General features: G+C 49.2%; 1 protein-coding gene across 2 annotated transcripts in view; it reads left to right on the top strand.

The window, feature by feature from the left end:
• LOC118210530 (msx2-interacting protein-like) overlaps nucleotides 1-23044 on the top strand; it is a 33600-nt gene extending 10556 nt beyond the window's left edge. The window contains exons 3-15 of one of the 2 annotated variants that reach the window (XM_035386787.1): nucleotides 2075-2689; nucleotides 8245-8402; nucleotides 8831-9031; nucleotides 9166-9317; nucleotides 9733-9858; nucleotides 9980-10093; nucleotides 10261-10374; nucleotides 10619-10722; nucleotides 11117-19088; nucleotides 19347-19700; nucleotides 19907-20101; nucleotides 20572-20730; nucleotides 21153-23044. In XM_035386787.1, coding sequence (XP_035242678.1) covers nucleotides 2075-2689; nucleotides 8245-8402; nucleotides 8831-9031; nucleotides 9166-9317; nucleotides 9733-9858; nucleotides 9980-10093; nucleotides 10261-10374; nucleotides 10619-10722; nucleotides 11117-19088; nucleotides 19347-19700; nucleotides 19907-20101; nucleotides 20572-20730; nucleotides 21153-21284 — 10396 coding nt within the window. In that variant the 3' untranslated portion in view covers nucleotides 21285-23044. Of the gene's footprint in view, nucleotides 1-2074; nucleotides 2690-8241; nucleotides 8403-8830; nucleotides 9032-9165; nucleotides 9318-9732; nucleotides 9859-9979; nucleotides 10094-10260; nucleotides 10375-10618; nucleotides 10723-11116; nucleotides 19089-19346; nucleotides 19701-19906; nucleotides 20102-20571; nucleotides 20731-21152 lie in introns of both variants that reach the window. The other variant, XM_035386786.1, reaches the window with a different exon arrangement.
• The last annotated feature ends 563 nt before the right edge of the window (nucleotides 23045-23607 follow it).

The raw sequence follows: 23607 nt of genomic DNA, 5'->3' as shown, positions 1-23607 counted from the left end.
TTCCTCTTGCACATGAAATGAACTCCCGATTAAGACTGTGTACAGTCAAATGCAAACAGTACTGAAGACATTGATAATTTAGCAGAGGACTGACTGAAAACTAGGCCTACTTCAGCTACAGCTGCTCGATAAGAGAAGCAGCCACAGCTAGCCAGCCAGTGCAGGAGCCTGCTGTTACCCAAGGTAGCTATTATACCCATGTTGCTCTCAGAAATGGTGCTGATTTGTTCTAAATATATATATAATTTAAAAATATAAAAAAATAATTTTTACAATGAAATTATTACAGGATATGCTAACCATAAACTAATACTGTGGGTTTGTGAATATTAGTTTCGATTTCAGAATAGTTTCACCCATAATATGTTGAATATGTCAAATTGACCCTTTCATGACAGCATTAAAAAAATGCCAGTTTCCTCCACTTGCTCCTCCACTATGCATGCATCATTTTTTGTAATGGCTTTCATGACGAAAAAGAAATAAAATAAAAAAAAAAATGCCAAAGCCAGAAATGCTTAAAGCCAAATTATATACACTCTGTTGGCTAAGTAAAATTTGAAACACGAAGATAAGCATATCCTGAAGGACAGTACGCAGAATGATGTAACATGCAGTGTAAATACCATGAATTGCCGCAGTCACGTAAGCGTGGTGCTCTCATTTAGGACCAGTCAGTGAAGTGGTAATAATGCAATGAGCAGGCGAGAGATGTGCGCTCATTAGTGGCTTTTTGTAGGCAAACGAGCGCCATAGTCCACAGGTTGTCAGTTATTCTACAGAGGAGGTGATTGGTGTTCCTAAAATGGCTCTGAAGAGCACTGTGCTCTCTGCAGTTCTGAAGCCCATCCCGCGCGCGCTTCTTTTTTTCGTACGGTTTAGAGCTGCTTTCAAACTCGAGAGCGACGTCAGAGGTTGTGTGAGGGCGCGTCTTGCTGGGGAGAAAATGTAAGCAAACCCCGACGCGCGTGTCTTCAGTTAAGCTGAGGCACTGCCGGCAGCAGCCTGCGCGTCCGGTGAGACCCTGAGGTTTGTCTCAGTATGGGTCTCTGTCACTGTCCTAGGAGCTCCCCCCCCCCCCCCCCCCTTTATGAGCGTGAGTTGTGCGTATAACTGACCGCTGAGGGCCAGCTGTGTGGCAGAGCGTGTCTAGCATGATGTGGCGTAGCGTGTCTGTTGCTTTGTGAAGATATATTTCACAGCTTAAAAGTCAGTAGTGTAGTGCGTGATTGGACCCCCACCCAGCAGTCACACGGAAAATGTTAATGTGAATATGACATCGAAATGCCTGCAGTCATATGGAATCTACGTATGGAAACTGAAAGGGGACATAATACAAATATATGTACGAAAATGAATTTACCCTGGCTACAATATCATCCTGTTGCTATAAGAAGGTCGATTGACTACGCTCTTAATAGGAAGTGTGCTCTGGTGCGTATTGGTCATTTAAATTTGGGGAAGGAGACCAGTTCACTGTGTAATAAAGTGGGGAGGACATCGGAACCTTTTCCTTCCTAGGCGGTTGTGTGGCCAGTGGTGCAATGTATTCATAATTAACAACAGAAAACTTCCCTTACACTGCAGTTTCCATCTGAATAAGAGGACCATGCTAAAAATGGCAGTTATCATGACCGCAGAACAAATATTCCTTGTAGCTTTGAATTGTTGGAGCTTATAACTTTTAGTCATGAATTCTTTTTGATCAGAGCGAAAGGAAATTTACTGGACTTTGATCCTGTGTCTCAATTAAAATATTAGTTTGTGTGCTTTCCAGTTCTTGTAATGGCGTCCTAGCCTTTGACTATTAGCCGGTGCTGTTGCATACACGTTGAATATGTTTTCATGCGATATTGCATATGAATGAATGTTTTGAATAAAGGAACATTTGACAAGAAAATGTAACTATTCTGCAAGTTGTGAGGGGATGAACCCAGCCTGTGACCTTTAGCTTTTGAGAAGATTTTGTGTATTTAATTTCCGTTGAACTGACACTTCCCCCCCCTCTCTGTTCCCCTCTTCCCTCCTCCTCCTCCCCCTCTCCTTCCCTCTTTTCTGTCTCTCCCTCTCTCAGGGCTTCCGACGGTCGGGAGCGTGCGTATGATCACAGTGCCTATGGACACCACGAGCGCGGCGGCAGCTTCGACCGGCAGCGCCACTACGACGCGGACTATTACCGGGAGCCGCGGGAGCGAGCGCTGGCGGGCGCCGGGGCGGGCTCGGGCCCCGGGGGGGTCGGGGGAGGGGTCGGGGGTCCCGGCGCCGGCGGCGGAGGGCCGGGGGCGGGCGCGGGCGGAGCGGCGGGAGGGGTCGGGGGCGCCGGGGGCGGGGGGCCCTCCTCGGTCGGGGCGGGGTACTACGGGTCCCGCAGCCGCAGCCCCAGCCGGTTCGAGACGCCGGAGCGGCGCTACGAGGCGCGGGGGCGGGAGCCCTGCGCGCGCGAGCCCTTCGCCCTGGCCAGCGTGGTGCACCGCGACCCGTACCGCGAGGAGAGGGGGCGCCGCGCCGACCGCGCCTACCACCACAGCCGCAGCCGCTCGCCGCACTCCTCGCAGTCCCGCAACCCCTCGCCGCAGCGGCTGGCCGGCCAGGCGTCCCGCCTGCCCCGCTCCCCCAGCGGCTCGGGCTCCCGCAGCCGCTCCTCCAGCTCCGACTCGGTCAGCAGCACCAGCAGCAGCAGCAGCGGCAGGTAGGGGGCGCCACTGAGCACGGGGGTCATTTGGGTTCTGGGCAGATCCTTCTCTTTCTCTCTTCCTACAAACACCTCTTCTTCAGTCCCTCAGACCTTGGTCCCAGTTTCTTTGTCTCCTTGTTTTTCTCTGGGTAGAAAATTTCACCCTCATTCCTTTTGCATAAAGTATAACATTTTCAATTATTAAACGTTTATATCTCCAAATTATTTTATTGATTTAAAATCAGCAAAAACATTCTTCGGTTGCTTCTTTTTCCTGAACTGTCGGCATGAGATCTTGTGATTTATTTGGCTAAATGGTTTTGCCAAAAATATTCTTTGTCATTTCCACAAAATGTTTTTACGGAGCAGACTCGGAACAGGAAAGGGGGGAGCCCTAGGGTGCAGTCAAGTTTCTGCCGTCTTTCTCACAGCTGAGCTCTTCACTGTCAGTCAGCACGGAGGAGCCTGTTTCCCAGAGGCTGAAGTCCTGCTGCTTTATGCTATATTCAGTGTAGTGGGCTTTCTTTCTTTTGATTTTGTCAGCACTGCAGTCTGATCACGCCAGTTAATGTACTCCGTACACACAGACCACTTCTCCTCCTGGATCCCTGCTGGCTTATGTGGCCTTAAATAAACCATGCTGAGCGAGAGAGCTAGAGAGTGAGAGAGTGAGAGAGAGAGCAACACTGGGCTCTTGCATTCACGCTCGCTTGCAAAAAAAAGGAGAAAAATCTCCCAGGCGCATTGTCGTTAATACAAAGACATTTCTGTTTGCGTAAAAATAATGAGCCTCTTTCTCATTAGATCAGCATGGCCTGTTAAGGATTCTCCTTTGTTCTCACGCTGCAAGTTCCCGTTAAAGTGTCTGGTCATTAACCTTGGAGCAGAGTGTGTCACCGTTTCTGCGGTTTTAAATGCGGCAGTAGGGTTTTGCAGGGAGTCCAGTGCAGGTGAGAGATGCTGGACTGGGAGATGGGGGGGGGGGGGTAGAAAGCTCCGGCTCGCCAGGCTTGTTCATGCGTCTGAAAGCGGGGGCCCTTTGCTTTCGGCCGGGGGCGGGGGGGGGCGCAGGCACGGCGCTGCTAATACTGACGAAGTGTTCCTGTGCCGGCTGTCCTCGGCGACCCCCCTGCGGTTTCTGGTGATTGTGCTGCTCCCGAGGCCTTGGTGGCAGTTGGGAGACTGAGTCAGGCCGATTGCGGGACCGACACGTCAGTCTCAGGCGCCCCTGAGAGACCCAGACCTGCTGCTGGAAAGGGTGACCGGGCTGTTTCTTTGGGAAGGAAATGGTGGAACAGAGAACACCGCACACATTTTCTGGTCTTTCGGTCTTTCGGTTCTGCTGGTTTACCACCATTTAAGGTCACAGTCACAGTAATGCTGAGGACTGCTGTTGCTGTTGCAGTGAAGGTTAGGTTTTGCGTCAGCTTCACTTGGACCAGAGAAAAAATTTAAATGTCTGCCAGCAAATTACATAGTTTAATTTATTGCTTGTGTTGCAAGTCTGCACCTCATGAACTTTATTCTTGGTCATGTGTAGACAAATGGCAGGCTTACTCTAAATTTTGTGTCCAGAACTGTGGACTCTGTGATATATATTTTTTTAATAATACATTTTTGAGAAGAAATGGCTTTTGTTATTTGTTTTTACTCTTTCTATAAACCCTTTCTATCAGGATAATTGCATTGATAGGGTTTTGTACATGGGTGGAATTGTGATTTTTTTTAGGAAAGTTGTGAATGGTTCTTGTGTGGTTTGACAATGAGGCCTTATATTGTGAATGGGACATTGGCCCACTGCAGTGTATGTGGAAAGTAGCCTCTGTGCATCGGTCTCTGTTGTGTGTTTTGCTTCGTGAGAGAAATGCTGCAGGGTTACTGGAGAGACGGCTGGTGTGTTTTCTCACTCTGTTTGTGTGTGCGCGCGCGAGTCTTCCCCACCCCTCCCCTTCCTTGTGAGATCCGGTTTGAACTGGAATTTTCTGGTCACCGCTGGCTCCTTGCCCACTCCCACAGGCCTAGCCCTTAATAGAGGAACTTCCGGTTCCTGGGAGGGAGGGAGGGAGGGAGGGAGGCGGAGCGGAGAGAAAGAGAAGGTGGGAAGGAAAGAAAAAGCTGGAGACTGCAGGCCAGTTGACAGGGCTGCTGGAGTGCAGGTTTTTCCCCAGCCGAATGTGGCAGAAGCCTGTGTGGGTTGTGTCAGGGGAAACAGTCCTGGGATGAGTTTCAGCAGGGTTTTACTGTCAGTGTGCAGCTTTGTCTTCATTTGAGGGCACTCAGAAATAATCTGAGAGTAGAAAATCACACATCTGCCAATGCAGTTCAGCTTCTTTGGGTCACCGTTATAGCTGTGGTTTTTTAGTATTTGGAAACAAACTGTCCGACGTGCACAACTTAAGATGTAAACATGAGGCAAAGAACGAAAACGGACGGTATCTTACGCGAGGCGTGATGTATCCGACAGAAGCTGAAGGCAAACACTGTGTAATGAAGCCAGAGAGAAATGAGAGATGCAGAGAGAAAAGGCTGCCATAACAAAGGGTCTTTGGCCCTGAAAGCTTTGCCGAGGTTCTAAAGACACAGTCTATGTCGGAACACTGAACTAATAGCTACTTCATGCTTTAGTGACTGCAGTAAAGTTCTACGTACATGGTGTGAGAGAATTGTGGAAATACAGTCTAACTCTGCACACTGCCAGCAGTCTTTAGTGTGTACTAACCATGAATGTGAAAAGTAAGATTAGTGGTGTCCTTCCTGCAAAAATAGATTTTATCATGCCAATCCGAAGCTACCTTAGGATGCTGAATCAAACCATTATTGAGAAGTGCAAGAAATCATAAGTGCTAACCAAGTGCTACCTTATACTGCAGTTCATGGGCAGCACTGACCACGCATGCCCTGGTATCACATGCAGTACTACTGACACAGCCTTTTATGCAAGTCCTTTTGTGTCACTGACTGTCAATGGCGGCGGTGTAGCATGATGGTTAAGTGTGTGTGTGTGTGTGTGTGTGTGTGTGTGTGTGTGTACATGTGTGTTGAACCCTTCCTGATAGAATCCCTCACACTGCAGGTCTTCTCTGTGTTAGGTAAAAAGAGAAACAGGGAGCTTGTGCACATGCACACACTCTGTGTGTAATATAAACTGCACGCAGAAAGATCAGCAACATCTCCCTTCATCCCCTGAGAGTGAGAATATTTTGTATGACATCATCAAGGCTATGGAGACTGTGTGCAATGGAGACACCATGGCTGGGTGGTGGATGAAATATTGATGCTGCAGCAGCAGTGTGGATGTGCATACATTGCATTTTAATGAAAGCATTTATCCTCTGGTTCCATTAGTGTGCGAGGAGGGGAGGGGCTGTTCTGGGCTGGGGAGCAGCTGTGTCTGAGAGGGCTGTTGTAAGGGTTAATCTGTGCCGCGTGTCGGCAGGTGTCTGGGCAGCGGGGGGTGGAGGGAGGGGGGCGGGGGGCGGGGGAGGGGTGTCTGTGATGAGGAGGATTCTCTCCATCAGATCTTAATCTTCTTGCTCTGTGAGCCAGAACCAGGGATTTAGTGTGTGTGTGTGTGTGTGTGTGTGTACGTGCGTGTGTGCATGCATGCGTTTGCATGCCTGTGTGTGTATGTATGCGCATATTTGTGTGTTTGTGTGCGTGCGTGCATGCATGCATGCATGCATTTGCTTGCCTGTGTGTATGTATGCGCATATTTGTGTGTTTGTGTGCGTGTGTGCGTGCCTGTGTGTCTGAGGGGAATGAGTCTCGGTTTTTGTGTCCATCTGCTACTTCATTTCAGCGTGTCTAGATGTGTGCTTATTGTAAACCTCCCCACCAACAGTCATTCATGAAATTAATCTGTTTAGTATTTGGTAATAGAGAAGTCCACAGTAATGTACATCTTTCTATGAGTTATATGGACTCTGCCACCCAGCCCAGCAGTCCTTGGGGAACCTGTCTTCCAGTAGTCCTGGTTTTCCCTTTCCTTATCCCTCTCTTCTTTCCTGCTTTCTGTTCTCCCCTCAGTTGCATAGTTTATCACCTTTCTTCTCTGTTAGGCTACTTTGTAGCCTGGTAAATAATATTGCCCTTCCAAAGAATTATGAAGTGTGTAGATGTATTAATTCTCACCGTCATTCTGGTTGTTATTGTCAGAGATTGATCAGTTTTTTCAAAGAGCCTGTGTGTGCCTTTTGACAGGCAAATGCTAGTGGACATTTCTGGCTTGCTTATGCATGTACTGGAGCTGTGAGTTTGTATGGTGGCGTTTGTAAACTGGGGTTAGGGTGCCACCTTGTGGCAAGGTTTTGTAAGTATTTCTACAGATGCCCTTCTGTTACCCGGTATTTTTAGGCTTCTCTTCTATTGTATTTTGTGTAAAGTGGTGCCCAGGTTTCTGAGATGATTGTTTTGAAAAATGGCTCTCAATCTGGCATTGATTAATCATCCCTGGGTTGATTACCTGGATTCATTTATTAATACCGTCTTGTTGCTCGTTATTATTTCCCGAAAGTTCCTCTCCGTCAGGAAAAAAAAATTAACGAATGTATGTGTGTCTAATGTTTTTTTTCTTGTTTTTAATTAAAATACCTGTAAGGTTGCTCTTTTACCTGCTCTGCTGTAGAGCTGGGCGTGATCTCTTTTAACGTTAGTCTGCTAGCAGAGCCGCGCGGCGTCGTGTGCAGTTGTCTGGTAGTGGGGCGGTAACGAGGAACTTCCATTTCCCCTATAACAGAGCGGGAAGGAAGGCTTGCTGTGCTTTGACCAGAATAAACGAGCTTGGGTTTTTTAAAATTTGTGGTTCAGTTTGATGTTTCTTTTGTTTCAAGGTGAAAAAAGTTCACCGTGTTTAATGCTGCTGTGCTTTAAAAAATAAATTTCCTTGGTTTTTTTTAATGCTGGAGAAAATAGTGTTATGACGGTCTTTTTCTGACACTTCCCTGGTTTTGCCTGCCATAATCCTGGCACTGTTAGTTTGACCCATTCAAGGGTGTGTGATGTGAATGCTAGTGCCATCTGTATTTCATGGTACAGTTCTATTTCACTTGACTTGTATGATAGTATTATGATGTTTTGCTGATTGTTTGATGATGCAAAGGACCTGTGCGAGGTTGTAGACTGCAGCAGTAAGAATGGCAGCCATGGCATAAGTCTTTTTCTTTCATTCGTTTTTGTTTTTTGCATTTGAAATAAATCCATTTTGAAATATAGGTTTATATAATAAGATATAACAAGCTCGCCAAATCTCATTAAGATCTATGGCAATGCAGTCCGAAAATGTGTTGATTTGATCTGGATTTTGTCCATTTCCAAGCTATCCTCTTCCCAAAATAAATAATGTGACTGTTAGCTGACCTCTGATGCCTGCCACTGGGGGGGGGGGGGGGATCTTTGACAGCATGTGTCAGGGCAGGGTACTCTAAAATGAGGCGGGGGGGGGGGGGGAATATTGCATATCACGTCATCCTGGTTCCTGCACTGCTGTGGGAGACCGCTCGCATGCGTGTGGCTGAGCGAAGCCTTTCGAGCCCCCTGCCCTCTAAACGGGGTTTCCCTTTCTCTGACAGCAGCGACTCCAGCAGCAGCTCCAGCGACGAGTCGCCGGCGCGCTCCGTGCAGTCCGCGGCGGTGCCGGCCCCGCCCTCCCTGCCCCCGCCGGCCCTGGACAAGGACGAGCCCCGCAAGAGCTTCGGCATCAAGGTCCAGAACCTGCCCGTGCGTTCCACAGGTGAGAATGCAGCTCCTGGGACGCCAACCAGCTACAAGGACCCGGGTTTTAAGCTGCGCCCCTGGTTAATTTAGACCATTCTGTAGACATGGCCCTTTGAATTGGTTTGATCAATGTGCACAGTGTGGTAACATCCTCACTCTCACCCATCGTGTCACTGGGTGCGGTTTCTTCGGAAACTTTGGCAAGCAGGTTCATTACATCGTAACTGCATTTCCTTGACACGTGAAGTAATGCCGTGCAGCTGAATTTTATTTGCACACTGAGTTTTGCTACACTTAGTACCGGTTAAATACGGCTCTACGGTATGTTTTAAAATGGTGGTTTTATTTTTTTAGATATTCACATGCATCATAAAGTAAAACAAAAATGGAGGAGTAGAGAGAGATTCGGTGGTAAACGGTGCAGTTCTCCTCTTTCCTCTCCAGACACGAGCCTGAAGGACGGCCTTTTCCACGAGTTTAAGAAGTATGGGAAGGTGACGTCGGTGCAGATCCACGGGGCGTTGGAGGAGCGGTACGGCCTGGTGTTCTTCCGCCAGCAGGAGGACCAGGAGAAGGCGCTCGGCGCCTCCAAGGGGAAGCTCTTCTTTGGGATGCAGATTGAGGTCACGGCCTGGAACGGCCCAGGTACGACGGCGACGTCGGGCTCCGCATGGCAGGAGCTGCGTTCACGGGGCGGGGGGGGGGGGGCGCCTCGTTCACTGCGTCAGATGGGCAGCGGTGAATAAACCTCACTCTGCCTCTGTCTCTCCCCCTTGCAGAGACCGAGAGCGAGAACGAGTTTCGGCCCCTGGACGAGCGGATAGACGAGTTCCACCCGAAGGCCACGCGGACCCTGTTCATTGGGAACCTGGAGAAGACCACCAGCTACCACGACCTTCTCAACATTTTTCAGCGCTTTGGAGATATTGTGGTAGGTTAAGAGGAACAGAGCGAGACTGTAACTGGCATCATTCAGCCTTCCTGGTTGGAGCGATATGCTGTTTGTGTAAGAGTAGGCTTTGTAAACGTGCGTGCTTTTAAAGTAAACTGCAAACGACGCTACCTGAGAATAAAATATGCAACCATGATGTGAAAGTAAAAATTTACTGCAGATTTCTGCATGTTTTCATACAGAAGGCGCAGTTACCAATACCTGGCAGCTTGGTTTTTGGTCTTGGTAAAGAAAGGTCTCTTAAGATCAATACCGGAGTGTGAAACTAAGATCTGTGAAATAGGATGTCCTGTTACTATGGAAATTTTTTTTTGCTTGTTCACTATGGAAATATAAACGCATACTTTGGTCATCCATCCATTTTCTGCTCATTACTTTTTCCGCTTCTTTCCAGGACATTGACATTAAAAAAGTAAATGGGGCCCCTCAGTATGCTTTCCTCCAGTACTGCGACATCGCCAGTGTCTGCAAGGCCATCAAGAAGATGGATGGGGAGTACCTGGGTAACAATAGGCTAAAGGTACGGAATTCGCCATCCAATGAACACAATGTCCACATTGACAACGTTGTCAGTTTAGTTTTCTGAGGGAAATGCAGTGTAGCGCTGGTAGGACATGATGTGGTTGTGATTCCCTCTGCAGCTGGGGTTTGGAAAGAGCATGCCCACCACATGCGTTTGGCTTGATGGCTTGGCCTCCAACATCACTGAGCAATACCTCACTCGTCACTTCTGTCGATATGGGCACGTGTTAAAGGTAGAATCATGCGTAAAATCTCTCTCTCTCTCTTTCTCTCTCACACACAAAAACACACACACACACACACTCAGTGTCTTCACAGAAAAACTATCACTGCACCCTGAAACTGAAGACTGATAAAACTGTGTTCTCCCACTGCCTACCCTCTGTCGTCTTCCTCCCAGGTTGTCTTTGACAGACTGAAAGGGATGGCCCTCATCCTGTACAACAACATAGAGTATGCACAGGCTGCTGTGAAGGAGACCAAGGGCTGGAAGATTGGGGGCAACAAAATCAAGGTGAGAAGGCATTATTAAACAAAGACTTTCCGTGAAAGTTGTTGTTCTTATCCTGTCTGGCTGCCATCATCTATCTCTGTATGGTTCTTCAGTACTGGAAAATGTATTTGTTACGTTTCCTTTTTAAATTTAGTTTTTGCGTTCAACTGCACAGTGTATTTAAACTGCTGTAATGACCTTTTCTGTTGTTAATATGTCTCCTGGCAGTAGGAGCAGCTTTCAAGTACCTGTTTTCTGTCTCCAGGTGGACTTTGCCAACCAGGAGAGTCAGGTCGCATTCTATCGCTCAATGCAAGCATCTGGGCAGGACATCGGCAGAGAGTTCTATGAAATCCCACCTGAGCGAAGGTTCACATTTCACTTACTTACCTGGGGGTTGAGGATAGTTTGTACAGTTCTTTTCCAGATTTAATGAACGAACACATGAAAATGATAAATTATGAATTAATAGTTTTTTTATTACGAATGAATCTTTTGATAAGTATTCATACTATGTGCATGAGATGTGCACAGAACCTTGAAACTAAGGAATGATGTGTGAGGACGGATTTCTTGAGGACAAATGCCAGAGAAATGTGTGGACCCATGGGGACCTCCTCTGGGTTAGGAGTAGCACAGCGAGGAGACAGTGGTGTTTCTAATGTTAACTTTTCTGAAGGTTAATGTTTGTCACGTGACTAAATTCTGTCAGATCTGCCAGTGTCTGTTAGTGATTGCTTCTTCTCTCCTTTCTTCTTGGCAGAGATGAACGCAGACCACCATATCATGATTATTCAGCAGATCGAGCATACTACGAGAATATGCGGGCGCAGGGCACCTATGTGGAAGATCCTCGGCGCGAGTATGTTGCCCGCAGTAGGGAATTTTATCCAGAATGGGACCCCTATCAAGGCGACTACTATGATCCGCGCTATTTTGATGACCCACGGGAATACAGGGACTACCGAGACCCTTATGAGCAGGACATCCGCAAATTTTACCTGCAGCGGGAACGGGAGAGGGAGAGAGAGCGGTTCGAGACGGACCGTGAACATGGTCGGCGCACCATTGAAAGGAGCCAGAGCCCCTCTCACCCTCGACACCCGGCCACGCCCACTGCCTCCCCGTCCCCGTCCGAGCGCATGCCCAGCGACTCAGACCGGCGCATCTACAGCCGCTCCTCTGAGGGAAGCGGCAGCTGCAGCTCTGTCTCGCCGCCACGTTACGAGAAGTCCGACAAGATGAGGCCAGACCGCTATGGCAAGGGTGAGAAGCCTGAGAAAGATCGACCGCTGTTTGAAGTGGAACGCGGCAGTGCGGGTGAGAAGGACAAACGAACTGGCCGCAAGGAGAAGACTGACAAGGAGAAAGGGGAGAAAGCCAAGTTAAGGAAGGTGAAGGTGCCATCTCCCAGCATCCCCTCTTCTGACACAGATCCTGAACCAGACCGGGAGGCAAGCCCAGATGCACTTGCACAATCCAAAAGTGGCAAGCTTTTAGCTAAGGACAAGGACGGCTCTAGCAAGGGTCGTCTTGATTTGCCTCCTTGTGTGGTGCAGCTCACACGTGTAAAGGAGAAAGAGGGGAAACTCCTGGATCAGCCTGGCCCAGAGAAGCTGAGACAGAAAGGTGAAAATGACAGCGCCCGTTCCCAGCCGCTGCCCCTGCCTGCCTCAACTGATTCAAAAGCTGTGCTGTCCCGGCTGGAGCTCCCAAAAGGGGAGCCCCTAAAGCAGGGGAAGGTTGCCAAGGAAAAGGCTGTAGCAAGCCAAGTGGAGGTCGTGGACAAGGAAGGCAAGACAAAACTAAAGAAGCACCTAAAATCTGAACCTGGAACTGATAGCAGTAACTCCTCCTTGGATATTGACAAGCTGGCTGCAAGAAAGCGGCGTTTTGGAGAGGCGAGCGGGAAGTCTGATCGGCCTAAGAGAATCAGCCAAGAGGAAGAGGAGGGGAGGTTTGGGCTTAAGAAACTTTCAGACATTGGGGCCAGTAATGCAGTGGCAAAAGAAAATGAAGTTGACAGGAAAGTAGTGCGGAAAGAGGCACATAAAAAGGGACCCCAGAAGCCTAAAACAGAAAGGCTGGTTACTGTCTGCAGTCCCAAAGAAAGACAGCTGAGTATGGACCTTAAGGCTCGACTAGGAGAACCCACAGAGGAGGCCACAGACCTCTCAGACATTTCTGGTACAGTAGCGAAGTCCCAATCTCATCCCAATACTGCGCTGATGTTCTCAGAAGAAGGGAGCTTAGACCATAATGACACGAGGCAGCCAGAGCAACAAAGCTATGTAGAGCTCTGTGAACAAGCCTTAGTAGAAGAGAAAAGCACAGGGGTGGGGCAGGAGCACGCGTCCCTGGACATTGACCACTCTCAGAGCTACCGCAAACAGATGGAGCAGAGTCGGAAGCTCCGGCAGCAGCTACAGTCTGACAAGCCGGACAAACCTGGCAGCCCTAGAGGTACCGATACAGAGGACTTTGAGCACCGAAGCCTGGTGCATGAGGTAGGCAAGCCTCCTCAGGATGTCACAGATGACTCCCCGCCTAGCAAACGCAAAAAGGTGGAGGCCTTTGACTACGATCTGACCACCAAGCGAGAACGTAACTACCGAAGTTCCCGGCAAGTGAGTGAAGATTCCGAGCGCAATATGGCTTCCCCACCAGGGCTGCGGCCCTTTGCCTACCATGAGGAGGAGGGTGCAGCTAAGGAAACTAAAGAATCGCCAAAGATGGAAGATAAAGTCTACCCACACTTGGATCTCTTAAAGTACAGTTTAGACTCAACAATTAGCAAGGCTCGGACCTCACATCAAGAGCTGCCTAAGCTGAAGGCAGCATCCCTGGGTTGTGAAGAGGAATTGCAACAGCGCTGGGAGAGCCGAGCGAAGCAGGACCCGCGTCTCCCAGACATGAGCTTCCCTGGCAGCCTACTGAAACGCGAGAGTCTTCGCCATCGTCTCTTGATTGATTTGGAGCCCGGGGAGGTGCCGTCTGACTCTGAAGAGGATGGAGAGCGCAAGAACCACTCCCCAAAGCCCTCCACCTCCCTCAGCTATTTTCTCCGGGACCGGAGGTTTTCAGACCTCAGACTGCCCACTTCCCTGGAAAAGAACAAGTTTTACTCGTTTGCACAAGAACAGACTATCACTCCAGATACAAAGGCCTTGCTAGAGAGAGCTAAGTCACTTTCCTCCTCCCGTGAAGACAACTGGCCCATCCTCAACCGAGATTCGCACGTTTCCAGCTTCCGCAGCAGCAAGGATAAGGACAAGGTGGAGTCTACGCCACGGCCAATTCCCTCCTGGTACATGAAAAAGAAGAAGATCCGCACCGACTCGGAGGGAAAGCTGGAAGATAAGAAAGAAGAGCCAAAACCAGAGGAACACGAGCGACAGGAGTTATTTGCCTCCCGTTTTCTTCACAGCTCGATCTTTGAGCAGGACTCGAGGCGCCTCCAGCACCTGGAACGAAAGGATGAAGACATTGAGCTGGGCTTCGGCCACCAGTCCGGCAAGCTAGGAACAATGGAAGGGCAGCCTGGTCTGGGTGCAGGTGACCTACAGCAGGAGCCAGTGGTGCTCTTCCACGAACTCTTCCTGGAGGTGATAGGGCAACAACAGAAGGAGAGGGAACAGCGTTTACGGGAGACGGAGAAAGCAAGCAGCGCGTATGGAAATGTCGGAGAGAAGCAGCATGAAGGAGAACAGCAGCCACAGCAGCCGTTGTCCAGCAATCCAAAGGCGGCTCTTGAGCCTGACCTGAAACGAACCAGCCCTAATCCTGTTGTTCCAGATGTCGTTTCTCCCCCAGTGCCCTTCGAGGTTTCTCCTCCACACGGAAAATATGCTGTCCAGACAGTGTCCCCAGATCATTCAGACTTGCCGATGAAGGAAGACCACTTAGAAGCTGAGAAGGTGTCCCCATCACTGTCCTTGCCTCTGGTACAGGACCAACCTCTTGCCTCTATTTGCATAACCCCCCCTGAGCCCACTGCTACAGAAATGAAAATGGAGCTGAAGGAGGAGGTGGCTGAGGTCAGGATGCTTGCTGAGAATGCTTTGAATATTGAGCACTCCGATCTTGATGTAAAGCCTCCCACTCCTGGAGCCTCACTGATCAGTTCAGAATCAGAACATGCGCTTGAACCTGACCCAGAGCCCCCTGAGTTTCATTCTTCTGTCTCTCCTAAGCCTGAGGAGGCAATGGAGCATGTTAGGGAAGAGGAAGCCCTGACAGTAAAGGAAGAGGAAGTCCCACCAGCTAAGGCAAAATCTCAGGACGGCGAGGAGGCAGAGAAACCTGAATGCCCCCCTGGGGTGCAGATGCAGACCTGTGATGATATGGAGGCAGAGCCGGTGTTACCATCTAGGAAGCTTAAGAGCAAGAGGACCAAGCTGACTCCACCAGCACCACAGTCTGATGTGGTCCAAACAGCCAATTCAGAAAAGCAGGCCATCCGCAAGAGTGAACGCATCGACAGAGAGAAGTCAAAGAGGGTGTCCTCTCCTCGAGGAGACTCCAAGGCTGTCTCAGATTCTAGAGCAACAAGTAAATCACCCATCCACGCCTCTGAGTCGGACCAAAGCTCAGAACAAAGCTTGCCCCCCAGCAGGACACGCCGCCGAAATGTGCGATCAGTCTACGCCACTCCGCATCTAGACAGTCTACGCGACGAGACCCCTCAGCACCCTGGCAAGGATGTGGTGGAGTCACCCCGTTCTACACGAAAGCGCGCTGGGGACAGAGAGACAACTCAGCAGCCGCAGTCTCAGCAGGATACCCCGGCCGCCCCAACCACCACGCGGAGAGGACGCCCCCCCAAGACTCGTACTCGGCGAGGGGAGGATGCATCTCCTGTGAAAGGTGACCCAGCAAAAACGGCAGAAGCAGAGGAGGTTGACGGCAAAGATGCGGGCTCGAGCGAAGAAGTCGTCAAGGTGGTAGAAGGGTGGCGTTCACCTCGTACACAGAAAGTACAGCAAAATCAAGGGTCCCCACCTTCTGCTCAGAATAAGAAAGGGGGGAAAGCAGGGAAAGTACTTCAGAGCATGACTCAGCAGATGGAGCTCGTTGGAGGAGATGCCACAGCAGCCCAGGATCCAGCTGTTAAGCCGAAAGATGAACCCCTAGAGGAAGGTGAGAAGCCAAAAGAGGTTGATGCTAAGCAGCTTGACAACTTTACCTGTCAGACAGAACCTGAGAAAGAGAAGGAAACAATGGAATCAGCAGAGGGGAAAGTTAGTGAGGACAAAAGTGAGAAAACGGCACTGATGGTGGAGAAAAAGCCGTCATTGGATAAGTGTGGGAAAGTGAAGGCACCAAGGTTGACACGCAACACCAAACCTACTGAAGAAGACAAATCTCGTAGTGTGAAAAACCTGAAGAACCGCCTGAGTGCAGATGAAATGAAAGGTGCACTGCATTCTGGTGAGGAAGCATGTGAGCCTCATGAGCCTGCTTTGAAGACAAAGTCGCCAAGTATGTCAATCAACGATGAGTCATCTCCTACTCTTGAAAAGGAGGTAGCTGAGCTCAGCCCTGAGGCTAAGGACGAACTGTCTGACACTGAGCCTCCTGCAGATCCAGTTGCCACTCTGCTTGCCCAGCAGATGGAACTGGATCTGGCTGTGAAGAATATTGCTAAAATGACTGAACATCCCACCCTGCCACCTTACAAAGAAGCCCCTGCAGAGCCCCCTGTATTGCTGCCTCCTGTTGTAGAGGAACCACCGTGTGAAATTGAGGAAGAAAAGCCAGCTAATCCTGCAAGTGAGACTGAATTAGCTGCTGCTATCGACTCTATCACAGCTGAGGATATTTCTGCTGATGCTGATAGCTTTGCCGCTCCTCCTACCTACACTTCAGTTATTCCCACTGCAGAGCCTCTGGTCCTGCCTTCTGCCAGCGAGGCGATGGAGCCAGAGACGAACCTGGCTATCAGCAACATCATGGATGTTGACACCGAAATGCAGCCTCTAAGTCCTGATTCCAAGGCTGCAGAATCAGCTCGTGGCAGCTCATCTTTGGCCCAAGAGGAGTCTTCCCCACCGGAGATGCCTAAGAAAGGAAGTAAAGTTAGATCAAAAGCTCAAAAGAAGTTAGGGACCCGGAAGGGCGGTGCCAGCAGAAAGGGGGAGACCTCAGAAGAGAGTGTGTCTGAACCTGAACCTACCCCTGTAAAAATGCCAGAATCTGTTCCTGAAGAGATACCGTCACTAAAGCCCAATGCAGCTGGCTCCTTGACGGCAGCAACAGCTGTTGCTTCTTCTACTGCCTCCCTCAAACAAGAAGTGGGGCATGTGATCGTGGGGTCCATGGACACCCCCAATGAAGCAGAGCAACCCCCTGTGGAGCAGCCTGCAGCTCAAGAATCTGCCTTTCATTTGGGTAGCAAGAGTCCCTCTCACCTCAGACTACAACAGCCACTCTCTGAACTTGCAGCCCCTCCCCTCTCATTATCTCCAACTCGGCTAAACACCATGGCATCAGGTTCTGGCAAACCAGCATCTTCGCCTGATTGGATTAATAGATCAAATGACAGTGGAACGCTCGCTGCCCCTGTGTCACAAGCAAGCATGCCCTCACCACCTATAGGGGCAGCAGCAGCAGCCAATGCAGTGGCAGCTCCTTCAGGAAACCCCGCCTTGCCCCCGGACACCAAAGCCTCTGATGTTGATCCTAGTTCTAGCACGTTGCGCAAGATCCTCATGGAGCCTCAATATGTACCTGCCTCAGGCAGCAGCTCATTGTCCAGCACACTGCTCACTACCTCCCTCGGTGACCCACGTGTGTCAGACAACAAGACTCAGTCTGACACAGTGATTGCCAGACCCTCTCCACCTGAAGACAGACCATCGCCTGCGACACCTCAACCTACTGTCCAGCAACCACCTCTGCCTCCTCCTGAGATGCAACAAACCTTTAGTGAGAAGATGGTGAACTCTGTCATTGCCTCCACTGTAACTTCTGTTATCAGCCGCATCCCTGTACCCTTTGACTCAGAAGAGGCGCCACGCATCTCGTTGAGCGACCGCAATGCAGGCATGCAGCTGCCGAAGCAGAAATACCGACCGAGTGGAAATGAGACTAACCGGTACCATGGGCTAGCTATGGGTGAGGAGGGTGCTGCTGTGGGACGTCCTGGGGTTGAGAGCGCAGCTTATAGCACTGGCTCCAGCCCACGTCTGAGAGTTAATACTTCACAGGGTGTGGTTGTCCTGAGTTGCTCGGGACAGAAGACCGAGGGGCCCCAGCGGGTAATTGCCAAAATCAGCCAGATCCCACCAGCTAGTGCAGTTGACATAGAGTTCCAGCAGTCCGTGTCCAAATCCCAAATTAAGCAGGAGCCATTCACCCCTTCCCAGCCAACCACCCCCAAAGGCTCCCAAACTCCCACTGGATATGGGCACCCTGGGGGAATCCTCAGTCAGGCCTATAATACACAGCATGTCATTTCCTCCATCAAGCAGGAGAGCCCAGGTTCAGATAAGACAGACATGCAGTACCACCCTGGGCCTCAGGGGAAAATTAACCAGCAGGCTGGAAGCAATCCTCAGGTCCTAGTCTACAGCCAGGCAATGATACAGCAGCATGGAAAGAAAGCGATGGGAACGGAGTCCTTGCCATTGAAAGGTGATGTGAATAAGCCGTCTCAGCCCTCTAACGTCAGTCCTGGTTTGAGTCCTCACCACCCTTCCCTAGCTGGTAATTATGTCAGTTCCAGCCCTGGCACCCCAATTGATAGACCGATCCCACACCCAAGTGGCATAAAGCAGGAACCACACTCTCCTCGCACATCAGGTCACTCGCCGTCTCCATTTTCCAAAACATGCCCACCTAACACCTCTACTTCCCCTGTCGGGACCTCTGTGGTCCTGGGCCCTGGTAAGCCTAGTATGTCCCAGTACACCTCTGGTGTGCATCACCAGGAGCAGTCGGTCATTATGCCTCCGCACAGTGTCAACCAGACCGTTGCCATGGGGCACCTCTCTCAAGGCGAGGTGCGCATGAACACCCCTCCACTCTCTGCAATGGGCTATGGGATTCGTCCTGAGCCTCTGGCGTCCCCGCGCCCCGGGCCTCAGCAGCGTTCCACTACGCCCCAGCCAGCTGGCATTCGGGACCTTGTCCTGCAGTCGCTCCCTGGTTCTGCTGGGTCGGTCGGAGGCAGCGGAAGCTCTGTTTCAGGGGATGATGAAAGCAGACATTATCACCAGTCCCTGTGCAGGCCTTCTGTGCCACAGCTGCAGCCGGAAGTAATGGTGATGCAGCCAGACTACCGTGCACTACATCACGGTGGTATGCGGCTGGAACAATATGGGCTCCCCCCCAGGATCCTTATGCGCCACCAGCTGGGTGAGCACCCAGCTCCTGAATCCCGACAGACTCGTACCCCGGAGGCCGCCCCCTTGTCGTCCTCCTCCAGTGGCATTCCTTCATCCTCTTCCAAAACCCCTCCAGCTGGGAAAGGAGTGTTGGGGAGGGACCCCCCAAAAGCACTGGAAGCCAAGATGCCATCATCTCCTCATGGTGAGAGCAGGATTATGGGAGTTCACCCTTCAGTGCCCGTCATGGTGTCTCCTCAGGGGGTTCAGATGATGCAGACAGGGGCTGCAGGTTCCTTCTCTGAATACTCTTCAGTGTACCGGGATATGCGGGGCTTCCACCACCAGTTCCCTGGCCACTCCCCATTAGGGATAAACTTGGCTAGTCGCAGCATCACCCCCTCACAGGTGAGTTGAAACCAGCTCCTTCATAAGCTAAAGAAATGTATGAGTAATTTATCATGAAATGTTTGCTTTAGATATGTATTGTGACTAGTAATTTTACTTTCTCTGCACAGTAATTTTGTGATGTCCAGTGTTCAGATGCACAACAAATCTAGCTGCTGTTTATTGTTTTTTTTGTTACTGCTTTGTTCTAAGTGGTGTATTCATGGTTTCTCTCTCTCTCCCCTCTTTCCTGTACTTTTACCCCTTACTGTCTATCAGGGTCTTCAGGACGGGGATCATGGGCACCGGAGCAAAACGCCCTTGTCTTCTTCGGGGGCTGCAGCAGAGCGGGGTGAAGCCAAACCATCAGAAAGCCTGATTCATGGTCAGCCCGGATCCGTGGACCTGCCCCATCTGCCCCGGCTGGCGAGGGAGACGAGCTCACCCACATACACGTCTCCCACGGCCGTGTCCCACAAGCTGGAGCTGGGTCCGTCAGCGGCAGGACAGAAGGGCTCGCCCTCGTTCCTGTCCAGCCCGCTGCCCTCCGCCTCTGGCCCGTCGCAAGTCCGGATGGACGGCAAAGCCGAACACACCGGACACCGGCCGCTTGACATGGTGCAGCTTCTTCTGGTGAGAAAGTGAACGAGGGAAGGAAACTGAGTGAGGGAGAGAACGAGTGCAGAGAGGGTCAGAGCAGTGTGGAGAGACCAGGCAGAGGATGCAGACTGAGCATTGGACAGGGGGAGGGCTAGTGGAAAAAAAACCTGTGGGTGTTGTTCATTTTCCTGGCCTGTGCTCTTGTGTAATTGGTTCGTCCGTGTTCTTTTTTCGAGCAGAAGTATCCCATCGTGTGGCAAGGCCATCTGGCACTGAAGAACGACACGGCTGCCGTCCAGCTGCATTTGGTCTCGGGCAACAATGTGCTGGCGCATCGCTCGCTGCCGCCGCCCGAGGGGGGGCCCTTGCTCCGCATTGCGCAGAGGATGAGGCTGGAGGGGTCACAGCTGGAGGGCGTGGCACGCAGGATGACCGTGAGTAGCCAATCCCATCTTCCTTTCCTCCGATGTCTTTTCATCAGATCAGCAGAGAAAAAGACTTAAATATGGCAACGCCTAAGAGACGTTAGTCAAGATGGATGCGCTTTCTTATTAATCTCCCGAATGGAAAGGAGGTCATTTACAGTTCGGCCATAAGCAGATGTTATTATCCACTACAACTTACATAGGTAACAGTTCTTAACATACAATCTGTTTATACGACTAGGTATTTTACTGAAACAATGCTAGTGGATATTTGTCACAAGCAGCATATCTTCAGCAAAGCCATTTTTTAAATTTTTGATATTAAGCACAGAGATTTATTTCTGTAATCCTTTCATTCTGCATTTTAGCCTTCTTGCTCAGTTTATAATGTCAATAAAAACAGATTTGCAATTGCCACATTGAAGCAAAGCGGCCTGAATCAGAGCAATATCCAGCTTTTGCGATTTTTTTTTCCTTAGGTGGAGAGTGACTACTGCCTCTTGTTGGCTTTGCCTTGCGGGCGTGACCAGGAGGACGTTCTGAGCCAGACCCACGCCCTAACAGGTGGTTTCATAACCTATCTGCAGGCCAAGCTAGCTGCAGGCATAATAAACGTCCCCAACCCTGGCTCCAACCAGGTATGCATTGCCTATGCGCGACATTACCTATCCTGACAGTGCCCAGCATGTCAGTGTCCTCTCGAAGAAGTACAAAATTCAACACAGACACACTCGCACGCTTTCTCACACACACACACACACACACAAAGGCAAACACGCACGCACACACAAACGCGTGCACACACAAACACAATCGTGCAAGCACTCACACACACACAAACATGCGTGCACTCGCACTCAGACGCACACACACACACACACACACACACAACTGAGAGGGATGCAGGTGCTCTTGACTAACCTTGAAACTGCAACCTGTAATTATGTCTCCGAATGTACGGAAAATGATACGCAAGTGAGACGTGAAATCAAGTGACAGACGATACCCCTAATGAATGCATTTTCTCCTCTGTGTCCCTGTCTCCCTCCCCGTGCCTTAGCCTGCCTACGTGTTGCATATTTTTCCGCCGTGTGAATTTTCGGAGAGCCACCTGTCCCGGCTCGCCCCGGATCTCCTCAACAGCATCTCCAGCATCTCGCCCCACCTCATGATCGTCATTGCCTCGGTTTGAGACCTCTGGCGAACGTCCCCCCTTCTCTTCACCCCCGGCTGGCACACCCCATCTTCCTGCCTTCTGACACCCGGAAGTGACTTTAATCGGGATACGAAGAAACCATTGGGGGGGGGGGGGGGTCACAGTTTGAAGGATTGTTTATATTTGAACATTTACAATCTTGCATTCACTCACTAGTCTCAGACTAGCCCTCCATATGCTATCTGTTCCCTGTGAAGACTGGGAAAGGTTGAACTAGACTTACAGTGGTCTGTTTTATGATTGTTTCTCTGATAACTTTTTACTTTTTTTAGGGATTTTTTTTTTTATGTAGGGATTTTTTTGTGGGGGGTGTGGGTGGATCTAACAGGGGCTTGGTGATAAACGAGGACAGTCATACTTGGGTGGCCTTTTATTTGGGACTTGTTTTCAAAATGATTGTAATTTATCTTTTAATTTTCTAACAAAGTGAACCTGAAACAATTATTGCACTATGTTGGGGACAGCAAACAAAAAAACAAGAAAAAAAGAAAAGAAAAAAGAACCATGGACTAAAACTGCAAATAGTGAAAATTGTCAGTGATGTGTACAGCTTTTACTCACCAACCTCAGTTGTACAGTGGAAGAGACTACATTGGTAGGAAAAATATTTTCTGAGTTTTGAAGAGAAAATCATGTCAGCCTAATCAATCATTGTTACTTCTACTGGTTCTGTCATTCTACTTTGACTTGTGCTGCCCAGTCCTGTGTTGAGGACACGGCAGGGGGCTTTTGGAGTTGCAGTTTATACTTGATGCTTCTGCAGCAGATCACTCATTTTTTTTGGATGTTTTCCCCTTGTCCGTATGAATAGGTTTGAGTAAGCAGAACTCTGTAAATATTATAAATATTTAAGATGTACACCTGGAAGTTGGAAAACCTTCCAAACCTTACAACAGACTTGACTTAACTGGCAAAACGCAATTGCAAGGCAAACCGGCGCATTTTTCACGTGTTCACAAAGTGTTTTTAAAAAATTGTGCCAAAACCGCCTTTCGGAGGAAAAAAATGAACAAACAAAACTAAAATGGTATGTAAAAAAATATTTTCATACTCCACTTTTTGCCTGATTTCTCACCCTTTATTGCATCTTGGGCTCGTCTTGTAATTTTCTTTCAATTTTGAGAGATTTGAAGTTTTTGGAAGTTAATTTATGAAAGATTTGTTTTTCGGTCCCAAAAAAAAACAAAAAAAAAAACTTGGCGCTTCACTCCATATTGCTGAGCCCTCTTCCCTGCTTGTCTTTCATTTTCTTTTTGAAATCAATGTGTGTCAACCCAAATCTCAAAAAGGAATGTCGTCTTAGTGACCGCTTTACCTCACTGTAGTGTGAGACCGTGACCTTGAACAATGTTGTATATAATATTTTTGGACATTTTGTTCATTTGGATTATACTTTCTTTTTTTCCATAGTAGTCATTTAGAAAAACAGATGAAAAAAAGGCAGAAAAAACCAACCAGGTGTAATCTAAAACGCAAAGCTAATCCTGTTTCTCACTTTTGTGGTGTAAATATTTGTACGACTGCTGGTCGACAGCTCTCATGGTCATGTTGAAGGCACTTACAATTTTGATACTCAAAAACAAGTAACGGAAAGCAAATGAGAGAAAACCGTAAAAACCCACCTTTTCTTTTTGAGCTGTCTCACCCTGATGTATAATTTTTATGTGTTTGTTACTGTACCTCTATGAGGCAACTTTACGATGTGTGTAAAATAAATTCATGTTGATTTACATAAATCGTCATCGTTTGAATAATTAATCGCCACGTTTGTTTAGGATTTAGGTGTAAATGTACATGTAGTGTAGAAGAGGTGTACAGTGTGTTAAATGGTCTCATCCCATAAATCCGCTGAAGCTTAACCCTTCATTGATTGAGCCTACTGTCGTTACCGCATCACTGGAGTTCAGTACCTTTTCGTGTCTATGAAGAGTTGATCCAAAATGCCTAGCTTTATTTATGTCCAACCATAGAGGGCCACTGAGGCTAAAGGTTGAAGGTTGATTCCCAGGTAGAACACTGCTGTTGTACCTTTACGCATTGCACTTAATCTGAATTGCTTTAGTATATATCCAGCTGTAGCTACGTTAAAATGCTGAATTTGAGCAAGTTATCCTGGATAAGAGCATCTGTTAAATGCCATCAATGTAACTCATTGAGTTGGGAATGTAACTGACTGAATAACTTAAAATCTGAAGGGGTATATTGACTAGCAAGACTGAATCCATTTTACAAGGACTTTGGGGTTAGTGCACCTATGGCCTGAGTGACCAAGCATTGGTTTTCTACCCGTTCCCAGAAG

Source organism: Anguilla anguilla, chromosome 13 (genome assembly GCF_013347855.1).
Source record: "Anguilla anguilla isolate fAngAng1 chromosome 13, fAngAng1.pri, whole genome shotgun sequence".
Taxonomy (NCBI): Eukaryota; Metazoa; Chordata; class Actinopteri; order Anguilliformes; family Anguillidae; genus Anguilla; species Anguilla anguilla.
The sequence above is the reverse complement of the archived record's forward strand: the minus strand, read 5'-3'. Positions and strand labels throughout refer to the sequence as shown.